General features: G+C 31.9%; 1 protein-coding gene across 1 annotated transcript in view; it reads left to right on the top strand.

The window, feature by feature from the left end:
• SrpRalpha (signal recognition particle receptor alpha) overlaps nt 1–15,620 on the top strand; it is a 62,163-nt gene extending 46,543 nt beyond the window's left edge. The window contains exons 11-12 of the mRNA XM_075376257.1: nt 4,596–4,772; nt 14,284–15,620. Of these exons, the coding sequence (XP_075232372.1) occupies nt 4,596–4,772; nt 14,284–14,409 (303 nt within the window). The 3' untranslated portion in view covers nt 14,410–15,620. The remainder of the gene's footprint in view (nt 1–4,595; nt 4,773–14,283) is intronic.
• Nucleotides 15,621–15,898: the final 278 nt, after the last annotated feature.

The raw sequence follows: 15,898 nt of genomic DNA, 5'->3' as shown, positions 1-15,898 counted from the left end.
TTCTAATAAAAAATTTTAAAAAATTGAAATTCATAGAATTAATTTTTTTAAGTCAAATTATTACTTTTAGCTTATTAGAATTTAGATGAAGGTATCTGAGCTTTCGTGTATTAAATACTTGAAAATTTGCATTGATGCTTAGAATTGTAAATCATTCGCAGTAATTTTTATTCTTTCTTTTAGTTATATTGTCCTCGTTTATTTACCAATATTAGTTTTTCCTTTTTTTGTTATTGAAGGAAGCAATTTCATATAAAATCATTGCAGGTAGAAGTTTTAGATGTTTGCAAACATCTACAAAATTGAGATTAGTTTGACTCCTTTACTTTTACTGCATATTACAATATTATTATTACCTCTCTCTGAGGTATGGCTACAGTTTATATTTCAATTGAATACTTTTTATGTACACAATTACAAAGATGGAAAAGGTCGTTGGTTAAGATTGCTTGTATCTGTTCTCATATGGCGCTTTAATGTCTGGAGGAATAGCATATTTTATTGCATCATGAATGTAAATTGATCAAAAAGAGTAATGATTATTCCTATCTAGGTAAAGAAAATGCCTAGTCTGCAGAGAAAGTATAGGTTGTATGGTTGCAGCTGATTGAATGGTGGAGATCTGGAGATTTCCTCTGTTTGATTGTTTATCTAGAATACTGTGATTTCCTCTGGGTTAACCATCTTTTCCTTACCCTGACTCCTTCCTCATTTTCAGTTCTTTGGTTGTATATTGGACCTACTAGGTTCATCGAAAGGATGCCAGGACTGCAATGTCAGTACATCTGAAATTATAGGTTGTCTGAAAATTGATCTAGATAGAACCTTGCTTCCCATCCAGTGACTGCATACAAGCCTGATATGTAAAACAAAGATATATAAAAAGTGGTAGATATATAAAACCTTTTTCCATCCCAAGAATTATGTGACATGTGAAAGTATTTAATGGAATTTAAAAAAAAACCCATTCAAATTCTGCCTCATTGAAGAATGACAAGTTAATGAAATAAATTATTTAACTTTCCATTGACTCAAACCATGAAAAGTTATAATTTTTCATTGTTTTATGAAATTCAAAAGTTATAAATTTTCATTGTTTCTTGCTTTTTTTTCATTTTATTCATATTTGTTGAGTCAGGTCATAAATCTTGATTTATTTTCCATTTTTAATCAATAAGTTTATCAGAAAAAATACATTTTTTAGTATCATAGAAGTGATAAAAAAAAAGTGAGCTTTATTTCTAAATTTGTTGTGAAAAAACTTCTTAAACTGTTAACATAAACTCTATTGTTGTCGGCTAGAGAGAAAAACCTAGTCTTTGAATCAGTTCTATCTAACAAACCATATGATGGAAAAAATTGGTACCATATTTAACATTATTCTTCATTATTCGTGAGCATTTTAGTTTTTTTTTTTTTTTTATTAAGAAAACCTGTAGAAATTACAGCAAATTACAAATGAAAAGTTTTTCAGCTGTTTTTATGACAAAATACAATTTAAAATATCTGTAACTTTGTTCATAGATTATTTAAATATTTATGACAGTTTTATTCACGATTTTAGATTTTTTTAATTTTTCCAGCAGTCAGTATCATTATGATGGACATTTTCTTAAAGATTGCTATTTTGAATCTTGGTAAAGGCAAACAGTCTTTTTGCACTTAACTTTATATTTTATAGTATTATTACAGACTTAATTTCATAATTATTATTAATAATGTTAATAAAAGAGTTGTAAGGAAAGAAGAAATTCATTAAAGTGACTGTGAATGAATGTTAATTATTCAGAAAGAGATAGGCATTAAATAAAATGGTGGCATTGCACATATGTGAACAACTGTTTTACTGTATAGGGATGTATAATACTGTATGTATATACTGTATAGGGATGCAATAAGTGTATTTTTTCGGGTTCGGATAGCTGGTCTCTCCATTTGGTACGTTACAGCTCAAAAATACCTGGGTGTTATCCTTGATGAGAATTTTCCTTTCAAGGAACATCTAGAGTATGTGGCAAAAAAAGCCACTGATGCATTTTATGGAATCCGTAGAGTCATTCATCCCGACTGGGGGTTGAATTACCATACCTTGCATGTCCTTTACAAAGGTGGCACTGAAGCTATTACGCCGTATGCTGCACCTGTCTGGGCTCACCGCATGGCTTTTACGTGTTGCGCGGACATTTTATTGCAGGCCCAGAGACTCCTCTTGCTGGCTGTTATAGGCGGTTATAGAACAGTCTCATAGGAGGCAGTCTGTATTATAACCGGATTCAAACCAATAGATGTCTTGGCTAATGAGCATAAGGAACACTACATTTCCAAGGTAAATAACCTATTGACGTCAGAACGAAAGCAGAAGATTGAAGACCGGGGCCTTGCGTCTTGGCAAGTCCAGTGGGACGAATCCCCCACAGGTCACATACACACAATGGTATATTTCCTATAGTGTCTGATTTAGTTCAATTGGATGGGTCTCTCCCAATCGGTATGTCACACAGTTTCTCTCTGGGCATGGTGCCTTTCTGGCGAGTTTGGCTAGGTTTTTTTGATGGATTGGACACTGCCCATATTGTGGGACTGATGGTACAGTGGATCATGTCCTCTATATCATCCCTGATACGAGGTTGAACATTGACGAGCTGTTAAGGAACTTGAGAGAATACATTCCTTTCTGGATCTCTGTGTTAACTGGATGATCCACAAGGAGTGGTCTATAGTGGCTGGTTTTCTTCATGCCCTTGCAGCGTGTAGATCTGCAGAGGAAGTTTAATCAAGATACTCGATCGTGGTAGGGTCCCAGGTGGCTAGGGTTCCAGCCTAGGCATTGGATTGGTTGGAGGTAGGAGCATTGGCATCATGCCATGGTTATATTGGTGTTGTTTGTGATTCAATTTGTAGCTTCCGCTAGTGGTGGTGGCAACGCTGCTGAGGTATGGTAGCCCGTGTGACTGGGGGCATGGATTCATTCTGCCAGTGGCAGTCCTGGTTGTGACTTGGAAATGCTGCTAGACTCCATGATGGGACCTGGTAGGGGTGCGGGATTTGTCCCCAGCTCCTGCGTGGACCAGAATGAGTGTGATGACCAGAATGGACCAGAATGTTCCCCTTGTTAGGTGACCTAAATTGGTCGACTTATTTGGGCACAGGTCTGAATTAATATATTGCATAAAACATAATTTTGATTGGTATGAGTGTGTAGCACTGATTTAACTTTCAACTCGTTCAGTTTTTGAGGCATTCACAGTCACGAACAGTGCTGTCAAATCTGGACTACACGCGGGGTTTACACTTCCACGGTTTTGGTCAGTTAGTTTGAGTGAATCATATTAGGTTGGATGTGAAGATATTCGTTCAAGGCCTACGTGAAGGCGAAATTTGATTTGTGTTTTACTGATGCAAATGTCTGCCAAGGCATTTACATCGGTGGCATCCCAACCGAGTCCTGGCAGATGTAATCAGTTAGAGGCTCTAAAGACGACTTCCAGTAAAGCCCCTCAGGGCTCAGACCGGAGGGGGTGATGTGGCGACCGGTAATGTCACAAGGTGGGTGTCTTCTCCGTGCAGGGTTGGGATTGCAGTTTTAATGGAAATTTTCATTTCATTCCTAACCATTTTTAATCCCATTATTAATTGTTCATAGAAATGTTATTAAAATATGTAAAAGCATATTTCTGAAAAATAAAGTAAAGATTCTTTATTAATCAAAAAAAAAAAAACAATATTTTAAAGAATTGACATGAAATGTACTGGAAATTGTTTAGATTCTTAAACAACAAATAAAAATTCTTAATTATACTTTTTTAATACTAATTTTTTTATGCAATGTATTTATTAATTTTTTTGTAGTTGAAACTTCAGTATTAAAAAATTAGGAGATAAGCAGAGAAATTTTCATGTGTATTATATTGTAATCCTTACATGTATTTTTTTTAAATTGAAACTCAAAAATAACATTGAAAAAATAAGGTTTAATTTGATATAAAATTGATTTTTTTTATTCATTAAGTGGTTTTTATAAATATATTATAACTCATCATAAACAAATTTCTTCTTTCAAGACAACTATTATAGTTTATATTACTAACTTAAAACATTAACATTAATGGATTCGTCTACTGTGAGAAACTTCTAATTTTCCTACCAGGTTGAATCAGAAAATCTTCAGTGTATTATATATAGAATTTATTTTACTTTTTTACTATACCCATTGTTTTGGCTTCTGTTATTATTTTGTTAAAATATTAATTTCAGCTTTTTTACATCTTGTAGAATTAAGATTAAACTGACTTGATTTTAAGTTTCATGTATTTTTTAATAGAGAAATTTATATATTTCTTTAATAGAAATATATAAAATACTACTGTATTTTATTTACAGTATTTTAAATACTGTAAATATTACTGTATTTTTTAATAGAAATATATAAAATACTACTGTATTTTATATATTTCAAGTGTTGTATTTAGAACTGTTAGCTAGCATTCTGTTGAAACACACATTCTAATTAATTAATCTTCACTTTAGTTATAATTTTAAGAGAAATAAATTTTTTTTTGTTAATCTATTTTTTATTTATTATTTTTTTTTTACAGTTGGTTAAAGTAAATGAACCCGATTTAGTTTTGTTTGTTGGTGAAGCTCTTGTTGGTAATGAAGCAGTTGATCAGTTAGTGAAATTTAATCAAGCAATGGCCGATTATTCATCTTCAGCTAACCCACATCTTATAGATGGCATTGTACTAACGAAATTTGATACAATTGATGATAAGGTACATAATTTTTTTTTGTTATTGTATTACACTTGACTTGACTTATTGATTCGATAAATATTTTAATGCTGTAAATATATATATTATTATTATTATTATTATTAACCTGGATAATATATCCAGTTAAATAATATGGACTTTTGAACTTATTTTTTTTACAAGATTCTACTATAACCAAACCTCTCTCTTCAATTCATCTTATAACCTCTTCATCTCATATTTTAACAACCCATCTTGATCATAATTTTCAATATTTACTTATCTCAGCAGCCTCTATTCTTGTATTTTTTTGGAATATGAATATTATAAATACAGTGAGATCTCCCTAAGATGACCAGCTCTGGTACCAGATGATTTTGGTCTTTTGAAGAGGTAGACCTTAGAGAAGCATATGACTGTCAGTGTGGCTGTAATAATTTCTTCAAAATGTGCAGATATGGCTGTAATAATTCTGTTAAAGGTTTTCGAAAATTAATGTTTTTAATAAAAAAACATAATTGAAAGTGCAGAAGAAATTCCTTTTATTAAAACAACACAAATTTAGTCAAACAGTATACATAACATTGTAACAATACAGATAATTAAGTTTATGACATCAATGTAAAAGAAAAAATAAATTAATAAAATTATGAAACAGATTCTCAGAACATTTTATTAAATTTCATAAAACAGAAATAAATGTCAAGCAGGAAAGTAAATACTATAAATAGAGGGGGTAATTAATTTTAAACAAATGAAGTGAGCATTGAAAAATACTGAAAATATCATATACAATATTTAACACAAATCTTGTTTACTAACCTCTAAAAAGCAGTTACTTCTTGAAGTATTTGTTCAGTGAAATCTGCCTATTTTACTCTGTCTTTTGTTTAATCATTTCCTTTTCTAACACAATTTGAACTTAATAAAGCAAGTTGACAATTTTGTTAGTATTAAGATTACAATCTAATTGTTTTAATATGTTTACACAATTTAAAGCATCTAAAGAAAGCTGGGATTTCTTCATGTTCTTCCATCATTGTCTCTTCCGCATCTTTCAAAATAGAAGCATTAGCATGCTTATCTGGAATTTCTTTCTCCCAGTCAATAAAGTCACATCTACATTTTGAATTGAATCAACATTGCTGCAAGAGTAATCATTCATTATTTAATTGCAATAATGAAGTTTAAACAACTGAATTATTACAAAATCTAATGGTTGTGATTTACTTGCGTTAGCAGATAAAAACAATAATTATCAAATCCTTTGATTTGCATATCATTCTACTTTCAGTTCAGACATATTAACATTTTTGAAACATCTTGGCTGCAGTGAAATGTTTATTGTTATTGGAGGTTCTTTTACTCCTCTAGTATTGACACACATCATTGTTCTTTGTTTTTCTTATTTTTGTACCATACGCATTAACCTTTAAATGTCCTTGAAATCATAGTCTTTTATTAATGATGCATACAACTTCTCTGCTACTATGTTTTTACTGACAGATTCACCTTTACCTCACAAATGTTTTAAAACACTATTGTTTCTGTGACAGAATTTTTCCAACCAACTACTACTTTCCAGTAAATTTGCCAATTTGAAGTTATACATAACTTGTTTTTTCTTGTAGAAGTTTACTGCTGATTGGTAATTTTCTTGCTTGGGCAGCTTAAAAACAAGCCAAAGTTAAATCATTGACTTCTTTGTACATTGAAAAGTTTCCTTTCTTTATTTTTATTAGATTTTTAAACTTTTTTTTTGTCCAGTCATTTGACTGGTTTGATGCAGCTCTCCAAGATTCCCTATCTAGTGGTAGTGGTAGTCGTTTCATTTCAGTATACCCCCCTACATCCTACATTCCTGACAATTTGTTTTACATAATCCAAACATTGCCTGCCTGCACAATTTTTTCCTTCTACCTGTCCCTCCAATATTAGAGCGACTATTCCAGAATACCTTAATATGTGGCCTTTAAGTCTATCTATTCTTTTAACTATATTTTTCCAAATGCTTCTTTCTTCATAGAATTTCCACAACATCTCTTCATTTGTCACTTTATTCACCCATCTGATTTTTAACATTCTCCTATAGCACCGCATTTCAAAAGCTTCTAATCTTTTCTTCTCAGATACTCCGATCGTCCTAGCTTCACTTCCATATAAAGCGACGCTCCAAACATATACTTTCAAAAATGTTTTCCTGACATTTAAATTAATTTTTGATGTTAACAAATTATATTTCTGACTGAAGGCTCGTTTCGCTTGTGCTATTCTGCATTTTATATCGCTCCTGCTTCGTCCATCTTTAGTAATTCTACTTCCCAAATAACAAAATTTTTCTACCTCCATAATCTTTTCTCCTCCTATTTTCACATTCATTGGTCCATCTTTGTTATTTCTAATACATTTCATTACTTTTGTTTTGTATTTGTTTATTTTCATGCGGTAGTTCTTGCATAGGACTTCATCCATGCCATTCATTGTTCCTTCTAAATCCTTTTTACCCTCAGCTAGAATTACTATATCATTAGCAAATCATTGCATCTTTATCTTTTCACCTTTTTGTACTGTTACTCTGGGTCTAAATTGTTCTTTAACATCATTAACTGCTAGTTCTATGTAAAGATTAAAAGGTGATGGGAATAAGGAACATCCTCGTCAGACTCCCTTTCTTATTTCGGCTTCTTTCTTATGTTCTTCAATTATTACTGTTGCTATTTGGTTCCTGTAATTGGTGGCAATCGTTCTTCTGTCTCTGTATTTGAACCCTAATTTTTTAAAATGCTGAACATTTTATTCCAGTCTACATCATCGAATGCCTTTTCTAGGTCTATAAATACGAGGTATGTTGATTTGTTTTTCTTTAATCTTCCTTCTGCTATTAATCTGAGCCTTAAAATTGCTTCCCTTGTCCCTATACTTTTCCTGAAACCAAATTACTCTTCTCCTAACACTTCTCCCACTCTCCTCTCAATTCTTCTGTACAGAATTCTAGTTAAGATTTTTGATATGTGACTAGATTTAGACCTCTTGCGATGTCCTTCTCAAAAATCTTCTGTACCTTCTCTTTCTCAAGCTTCTCTTAATTCCACCAATCCATCTGACACTGTTTCTTCAGGTGTTTAAACCCCAATCTACATTTCATTATCACTAAATTATGATCGCTGTCAATGTCCAGAATAAGTTTTGCAGTCGATGAGTTGATTTTTAAATCTTTGCTTAATCATGATATAATCTATCTGATACCTTGCAGTATCACCTGGCTTTTACCATGTGTATATTCTTCTATTATGATTTTTAAACTGGGTTTAGCAATTATTAAATTATATTTCATACAAAACTCTATAAGTCACTCCCGTCTTTCGTTCCTTTTGCCCAGCCTGTATTCACCCACTATATTTCCTTCCTTGCCTTTTCCAATACTTGCATTCCAATCTCCAATTATTATTAAATTTTCATCTCTTTATATGTGTTTAATTGCTTCATCAATTTCTTCGTATACACACACTACTTCATCATCATCATGGGCACTTGCAGGCATATAGACGTTAATAATCATTGTCAGTTTAGGTTTCGATTTTATCCTTATTACAATGATTCTATCGCTATGCATTTTGAAATACTCTACTCTCTTCCCTATCTTCTTGTTCATTACGAAACCTACTCTTGCCTGCCCATTATTTGAAGCTGAGTTAATTATTCTGAAACCACCTGACCAAAAGTCGCCTTCCTCTTCCCACAGAACCTCGCTAATTCCTACTACATCTACATTCATCCTATCCATTTCCCTCTTTAAATTTTCTAATCTACCAACCTTTTTTAGACTTCTAACAAACATCCCACGCTCCGACTCGTAGAATGTTATTTTTTAATTTACTGGTGACCCCTTCCTTAGTAGTCCCCCACCCGTAGATCCGAACAGGGGACTAGTTTACCTCTGGAATATTTTACCAAGGAAGGCATTATTGTTATATGAAAATGCAGAGAACTATATTTTCTTGAGAAAAAAAAAGCAGCTGTAGTTTTCCATTGCTTTCAACTGCTCAGTACTCAAAGGATTGAGTGATGTTGATATGGCCATTTAAGTTGTTCTGACCTACGCTCTTAACAACTACTGAAAGAGCTGCTACCCTCTTTCAAGAATCATTCCTTAGTCTGGCTCTCAACAGATACCTCTCCAATATGGTTGCACCTTTGGTCCTGCTATTCTGTATCACTGAACACTCAAGCCCCCTCATCAACAGCAAGGTCTCATGATTCATAGAGTAAGTATTTTAAGCTATTCTTCTTTTAAACTTTATTTCTCTTTTAAAATTTTTGGATTTGTGTTTTACCACATTTGAATTTTTCTGCTAATTTTCTTTGTGATAGTCCAGAGCCAGCATCTTCAATAACTTTGAATCGCATTTCTAAAGTTAATATTTTGATTTTGTTTTTTCCCAAAATTTTACTAACATAAAAACAACTGTAGTGATAAAAATTATAAAAGAAAACACATGAAAACATCAATATTAAACCGAGACATACAATTACACATATAACTGAATGCAATTGTTGCAAAATCAGAAATGAAGTCTGCCACCAGCTAGTTGGCGGCAGACACAACAATGTTTTTATTTGCCTATGTAGCATTAGAAGTGTGCATTCTGTAAAGTAAACATCTTGGTCATAGTGACTATAAAAATGAATGAATAAATAAGTTGTGTATTTTTGAACATGATTTATATCTTCATTTTCTTACCTTATTTTTTTTTTTAATTAAATTTATTTTTGTAAATGATCAAAAAGTTTTTGTACTAGAATTAAACTGTTCACCTAACTGCTATTAAATTTGTAACCAACGTTTAGTTTTATACTAAAAAAAAGTAACGAATTAGTGGTCGCCTTCAATGAATATTTGACGGTCTTGGTCGGATTAGGGAGTGGTCATCTTAGAGAACATTAATAACATTGTCAGTACTGCAGTTTATTTACATTCTGAGAAATACTGGTCTTTTATAGAGGTGGTCATCTTTTAGAGGTGAACATGATTTTTTCTCAAAACCGAAAGCTGTTCTGCCTTGCGCCAGTCTTCATTAGATACTTTTACTTTGGCTATTAAGTAATAAATTTTTGAACATTACTTAATTTCAAACCGAGATAGAAGAGTCCCTGATTTCAACCTTTATTTGGAATGATTTATTCTTTACTATATTTTCACTAATCATGGAAATTAATTATTAAACAATAATAATCATTTATTATTATTATTAAACGGGATTTTATTTTTTATTTTTTAAATGTATTTATCGAAAAATAAAAGGCAAATATAATTTATTTTTCTATATAGTTTACTGCTTTAGAAATACATTTTTTCCAGTGAGAAGGAAGGTTTTTTATTGCAGCATCATAGAATAAAGCTGGTTGCATCAGGAGCCAATTGCACACGAATCCGTCCATGCCGTCGTCATCTTCAAATTGTTGCTCTCTTAGAGCTTCTGCAAGCAGCCCAAACAAATGAAAATCACAGGATGATAGGTCGGGGCTGTAGGGAGGATGATCAAGTTGAATCCAGTGCATTTCTTCAAGTTTTGAGGCCGTTAGAGCTGCAGTATGAGGCCTTGCGTTTTCGTGGAGGAAGAGGATGGGCTATGAATCTCGTTTTTTGCAGCGATATGCAGCCCTCACTTCATTCAACAGCTTGCAGTAGTAAGCAGCATTGATTGTGTGTCACTCATGCAAAAATTCAATGAGCAGAATATCCTGCCGGTCGAAAAAAATGGTTGAAAGAACCTTCTCAGCTGACAGTCGAATCTTGGCTTTCACTGGGGCTGCCTCCCCTTTCCTCCACCACTCCATACTGGCTTGTTTCGACTGGGGAGTGTAATGGTGGACCCACGCTTCGGTGCAGGTGACGATCTGACTTATAAATGCGTCACCTTCTTTCGCAAACCTTGCTATAAGCCTCTGACAGGCCTCCAAACATTTCAACTTCTGATCTGTGGTCAAAAGGCGAGGGACCCATCTGGCACACACTCTACAAAACTGTAGGTCGTTTGTGATGATTGCTTGACAGCTTCCATAACTTACTCCAACCTGTTCTGCAATTTCAGATACTCTCACCTGTCAATCGTCTTCAAGAATGTCTTGAACCGCACAAATGTTTTCATCTGTAATGCTGGTCCGAGGACAGCGATTGTGTTCCTGATTTTTCACGTCCTTCCTTGAACTCTTTATGCTAGGCAAACACACGAGTCCTTGACAGTGATCGGTCCCCGAACTGTGCAGTCAATCTCCGAAAAGTTTCCATTGCTTGGACTCCTTCACGAACAAGAAATGTTATAATTATGCGTTGTGCAGTGAAGGGGGCACCTTTTGCTCTGACATCATGAGCGTTACTGACAAATTGGTTGGGAGTGTAGAATGGCCGGCCCTCCTCACTCCGAATGTTCCCATCAAAGCATACAAATTGTGGGCCCAGTTCTACCAACTGTAGACACTCGGGAACAAAAATCCTGTTTATATTTGATTTACCCTCAGAGAACAGGTTTTTTTTTAACTTATTAACATCATCCCATTACAGTGACTGTGAAGCGTTGTAATGCTGTACACCATTTAGCTCTGGATTGCTCTAAGGTGTCATTGTGGGTCTTTTGAAAAATATCCTTGAACTGAAATCAGAAGCATTATAGAAGTTTACTACTGAATATCTACAACTATAATGTAAAACTTGCACAATTTAAATTATAATTTAAAGTTCAGTCTTTCTGTGTATTTACATTGTATACTTTACGTTTATATCAGGATCATTCAATAGTTAAAGAGATAAATGGCAACAGCAAAAATACTATGTAAAAGGATAAACATGCTGTCAGACATTCAAATTGGCACCCCTGAAAAAGAACATATCAGCTGTTTAAAGAAAATTTCCATTATTAGATCCTCTTTTTGATTATTTTAAAATGTCAGCTTCACCTGAATTGTGTACCATGGAAGAACAACATGCTGCGATAAGTCTTTTATTTTCTGAAGGTGTATAACAGCTGAAATTCACTTACAGATGTTAAAACAGTACTGTAAAAAGTTAATTAATTTTGAAAATTTTTATAAGTAGATTGAACATTTTAAATCAGACAGAACAAGTGTCGCTAATTTCATCATACTAGATCAGCGAAAGTTTCAACTGATGCTTTGCAAAATCGCATTAATGATCTTATTTCCAAGAACAGACATGTAAAAATTTGAGATTGCTGAAATTTGTAGTGCACTTTATCTATTTGTATAGGCATTGTCCATTCCATTATCCATGATAAGCTGAATTATCACAAAATGTGTTCAAGATGTTCCAAGTTAGTCGACACAAAACCTCAAAGACCTCCAACTTCACATTTGTATGGAATTTAAATGTTTTTAGCTGAAGATAATACTTTTTTAGATCGCTTAATAACTTGTGTTGGAAGTTGGTTTTGTCACTTTGAGCTGGAATCCAAACCTTAGAATATGAAATGGAAACATCCAAACTTGCCTGTCAGGAAAAAATTTTAAATAAATATGTCAGCCAGTAAAGTGATGCTAACAGAGTTTGGGACTATAAAGGTTTAATTTATTGTAAATTTTTGGAAGGACAATGTGCAATCAACAATGAGTACTATTGTGAGATGCTAGAAAATAAAGTTAAACCCACAATAAAGAGGAAACATCCTGTTTCTCTCGAAAAAGGTGTAATTATGTACGATAACATCCACCCTCACTCAGAAGATATGGGAAGCTATTCTAGAATGGTTCAGGAAGTGCTGTCACATCCAGCTTACAATCCCAGTCTCTCACCATTAGTTTTTCTTTTTTGTTTGGTTCTGTCAAAGAGTTTTTTTCATGTTACCGAGTTTAGCAAGAATGAGGTACAAGAATGTTTCAGACATTGTGAACAATTATTTGGAAATAGAATAAGAAAGCTCACAAAAAGATGGGACAAATGTTTTAAGTGCAGTCGAGGATTATGTTGAAAGGAGTATTAGTTTCACTGTTATTGAATAAATAACAATATTTCTATAGTCATTTGTGTCTTTTAATTTTTGAACCACCTTTAATAAAAATGTATGTCTGTTTAATGTATTTTTTTTTACATTTTGTTACGGATATTTATTGTCCAAAGTTGTTTATTGAAACATTAAAATAAATAAATAATTTTATCTGTCCTTTGTAATTTTACTGCCTAAATTTTTGAATTATATTTTATCGTATTCTCTTTTCTCAATATTGAAATCGGCATCATTATTCTCCTTTTTGTCACATTTCATTACCTTTTATTTTGCTGTTTTACTATTTTATTAAATTACTCCCTGATGAGTGAATGTATACTGATCATTACGTTCTCAAATTCGTTTCTATTTTCAGCCAAATAACAACACCGTCAGCAGATTTTTAATTTGTATTATTTTTCCTTCTGGAACTGTATTTCACTGCAAAATGTTTTATTTGATTTCTTTATTCCTTTTCTCATTTATAAATTAAAATATAAAGAAGATAAACTATATTCTTGCTTATTCATTTCAGTAATGAACCTTGTTTTTCCTGAATTTTTACTTTGATTCTTTTACAAATTAAAAATAACTAATTTTTCTAGTTTTTTATTCTAGTTAGTAATTTTGGACTGTGAGATATTAAATTTGTAGGGCTACAGTTCTTTCTGGTGCCTGTTATTTTTCTATTTAGTAAAATAGTAATTTTTTAACATAAATGCACATATTTTATATAAACTGTATACTCAAGAATAAAGTAAGTGCATTATTCTATAAGTGTTCTGTATGCAACATGTTATTATTTTTATGATTATTCAATTCTACTTATGGTTTACGGTTATCTTCACTTTTAAGTTAACATTGATAAATAGTATAGCAAATTGTATCCTCAAAGCAAGAGCGCTTTTGGATACATTTTGATAAAGCAGAGATATTTGCAAAAGCACTTGATGTCGGAAAGAAAAATAAAAAATAAGCATAGGTAAATAAAAAATTATTTTATAAATAGCAGTTAATTACATCATGTCCTCTTTTAAAATTTTTTTAACTCTATAAAATTTTCTGAACATTTCTGTTTTTTTTTTGTTTTTTTTTTTTCTTAGATTCTTAAGCTCACAGGTTGTGCATGATATAATATGATACTAAATTGTATTTATGAAACATACTGAGCTGATTGTATAAAAACTGATCAGGATTTGGACCCAGAAGCTTCTGGGTAGAATATGATATGCTACCATTTATCCACAGGAGTAGGCAGTGGGGCCTGCTAAATTGTGTTAATAGGTCTGTTTGAAGAGCAGCTAACCGAAAAACTGGTTGTCTAGCTTTAACTTTCAGTTTGGATTTTGTATTTTTTCATTAATCATTATTTATTTTATATTCATGGAAATATTGCTTATGAGGCATCACCACTGAATGTGTAACTTAAGTAAATCCGAACTATTTAAACATTTTTTCGTATCTCATTTTAAAATCATTTACAAATAAATATAACTTTTAAATGTTTATTTAATATTACTTTCTTTTTTTTATAGGTGGGAGCAGCAATCTCTATGACATATATCACAGGACAACCAATCGTGTTTGTAGGTACTGGCCAAACTTACACTGATCTTAAATCTCTTAATGCAAAGGCTGTTGTCCATGCTTTAATGAAATGAAATGTCAAAAGTACTTTCTCATATTACTTTCCATTTTTTTAATTCATCAGTTGAAAAAATTTATCATCCTTTTCTAATTTTTATTTTTTAATTATTATCTACGGTGACTCTGTGCTTCATTAAATGTTGTTTTGTTGGCTCTTCATTAGTTTATTCGAAATATGTTAAAAAAATAAACAAAAAAAAAAAATCGATGACATCTTTTAAATAAATTGTTTATTTTTACCCTTATTAATTATTTGATTTTTTTTCTTATCCGATTAAATAATCTGTAGTTGTATGTTCAACATTTCATTTATTTACATTGTAGTTAGGCATTCAAATGAATTATTTGATTTTTTTAAATATTAATGTTTTAATCATCTTTCTATAATGTACAGTCGTGAAATGGTAAAAGAAAAATGTAAACGAGCTTTTCAAATATTTTTATTGTAAATAGATTTCATTATCGTTGTTTAACAATAAAATTATTCTGAAAATATAAAATATCATTATCATCTGCAGGGACTTGGTTTAAATCACCTGTTCTAGCTTCAAATCAAAAAATTAATCTTACCAGCGCTTTCTAAACATTCTCTTAACTTATAATTATCCTTCTGGCTGTTATCCGCAACAGATTGATAGAAATTGCCATTTATATGTTATTGATCGCATTTCAAATACTGTTAACTTCTTTTGATAATAAAAAAAGGCTAAATTTCTCTAAATTCTTATGTTACTGATAGGCCCATAATCTGTCTGTGACCAGCAACTGTACCTATCTTGTCTTCTGCGCTGTAAAGTACCTTAAGATGCCATAAATTCGCTGAAATTTTAATCTGTGACTAGTATCCGATCCCTTATTGAGATTTAATCGGTACCTTAAGTATTTAAAATGCGCAACTTGCTTATAATAAGACATTCCTCAAAACAATCTTTGCCCTATTAAGATCCTTACCGCAAAAGATCATAACTGTCTGACATTTATATGATAAACTGCATACCATCTGAAAAACTCTGTTATAACTTGGAAAATCTAGAGAAAGCAAGTCACTATGTCCATCATAAAATCGAAAGATAATCGTCTAATAGTTAAAGTCATGTTACAAGTTAATGCATAAATCATGATATAAATAAAATAACAGAATAAAGGATAATCTTCCTTGGCACCCGTACTGATCAGGATTTGATTGTAATCTCTCGTATTTCTAAATAAAATAATACTGCTGGTATCTCTATGTTGTACATCTTTTCTTATCTGCTGATATCTCTATAAGGTGCTTTGAGACTCCCTTTGCTTCTAAACTATTCATAAAAATAGCACTTCTTACCGTAAAAGATGTCCTAATAAAATCATTGAAGGTTAAATATGTTGGCAAATTAACTAAATACTTCTTTATAAATTAAAAAACTGAAAATATTCATTCAATACATAGCTGTCCTTTACTAAATCCACATTGTTACTGTAATAAGCAAATCTCACCTATACATCTCATAAGTCAATTATATA

This window comes from Lycorma delicatula, chromosome 10 (assembly GCF_047948215.1).
Source record: "Lycorma delicatula isolate Av1 chromosome 10, ASM4794821v1, whole genome shotgun sequence".
NCBI lineage: Eukaryota > Metazoa > Arthropoda > Insecta > Hemiptera > Fulgoridae > Lycorma > Lycorma delicatula.
The sequence above is the reverse complement of the archived record's forward strand: the minus strand, read 5'-3'. Positions and strand labels throughout refer to the sequence as shown.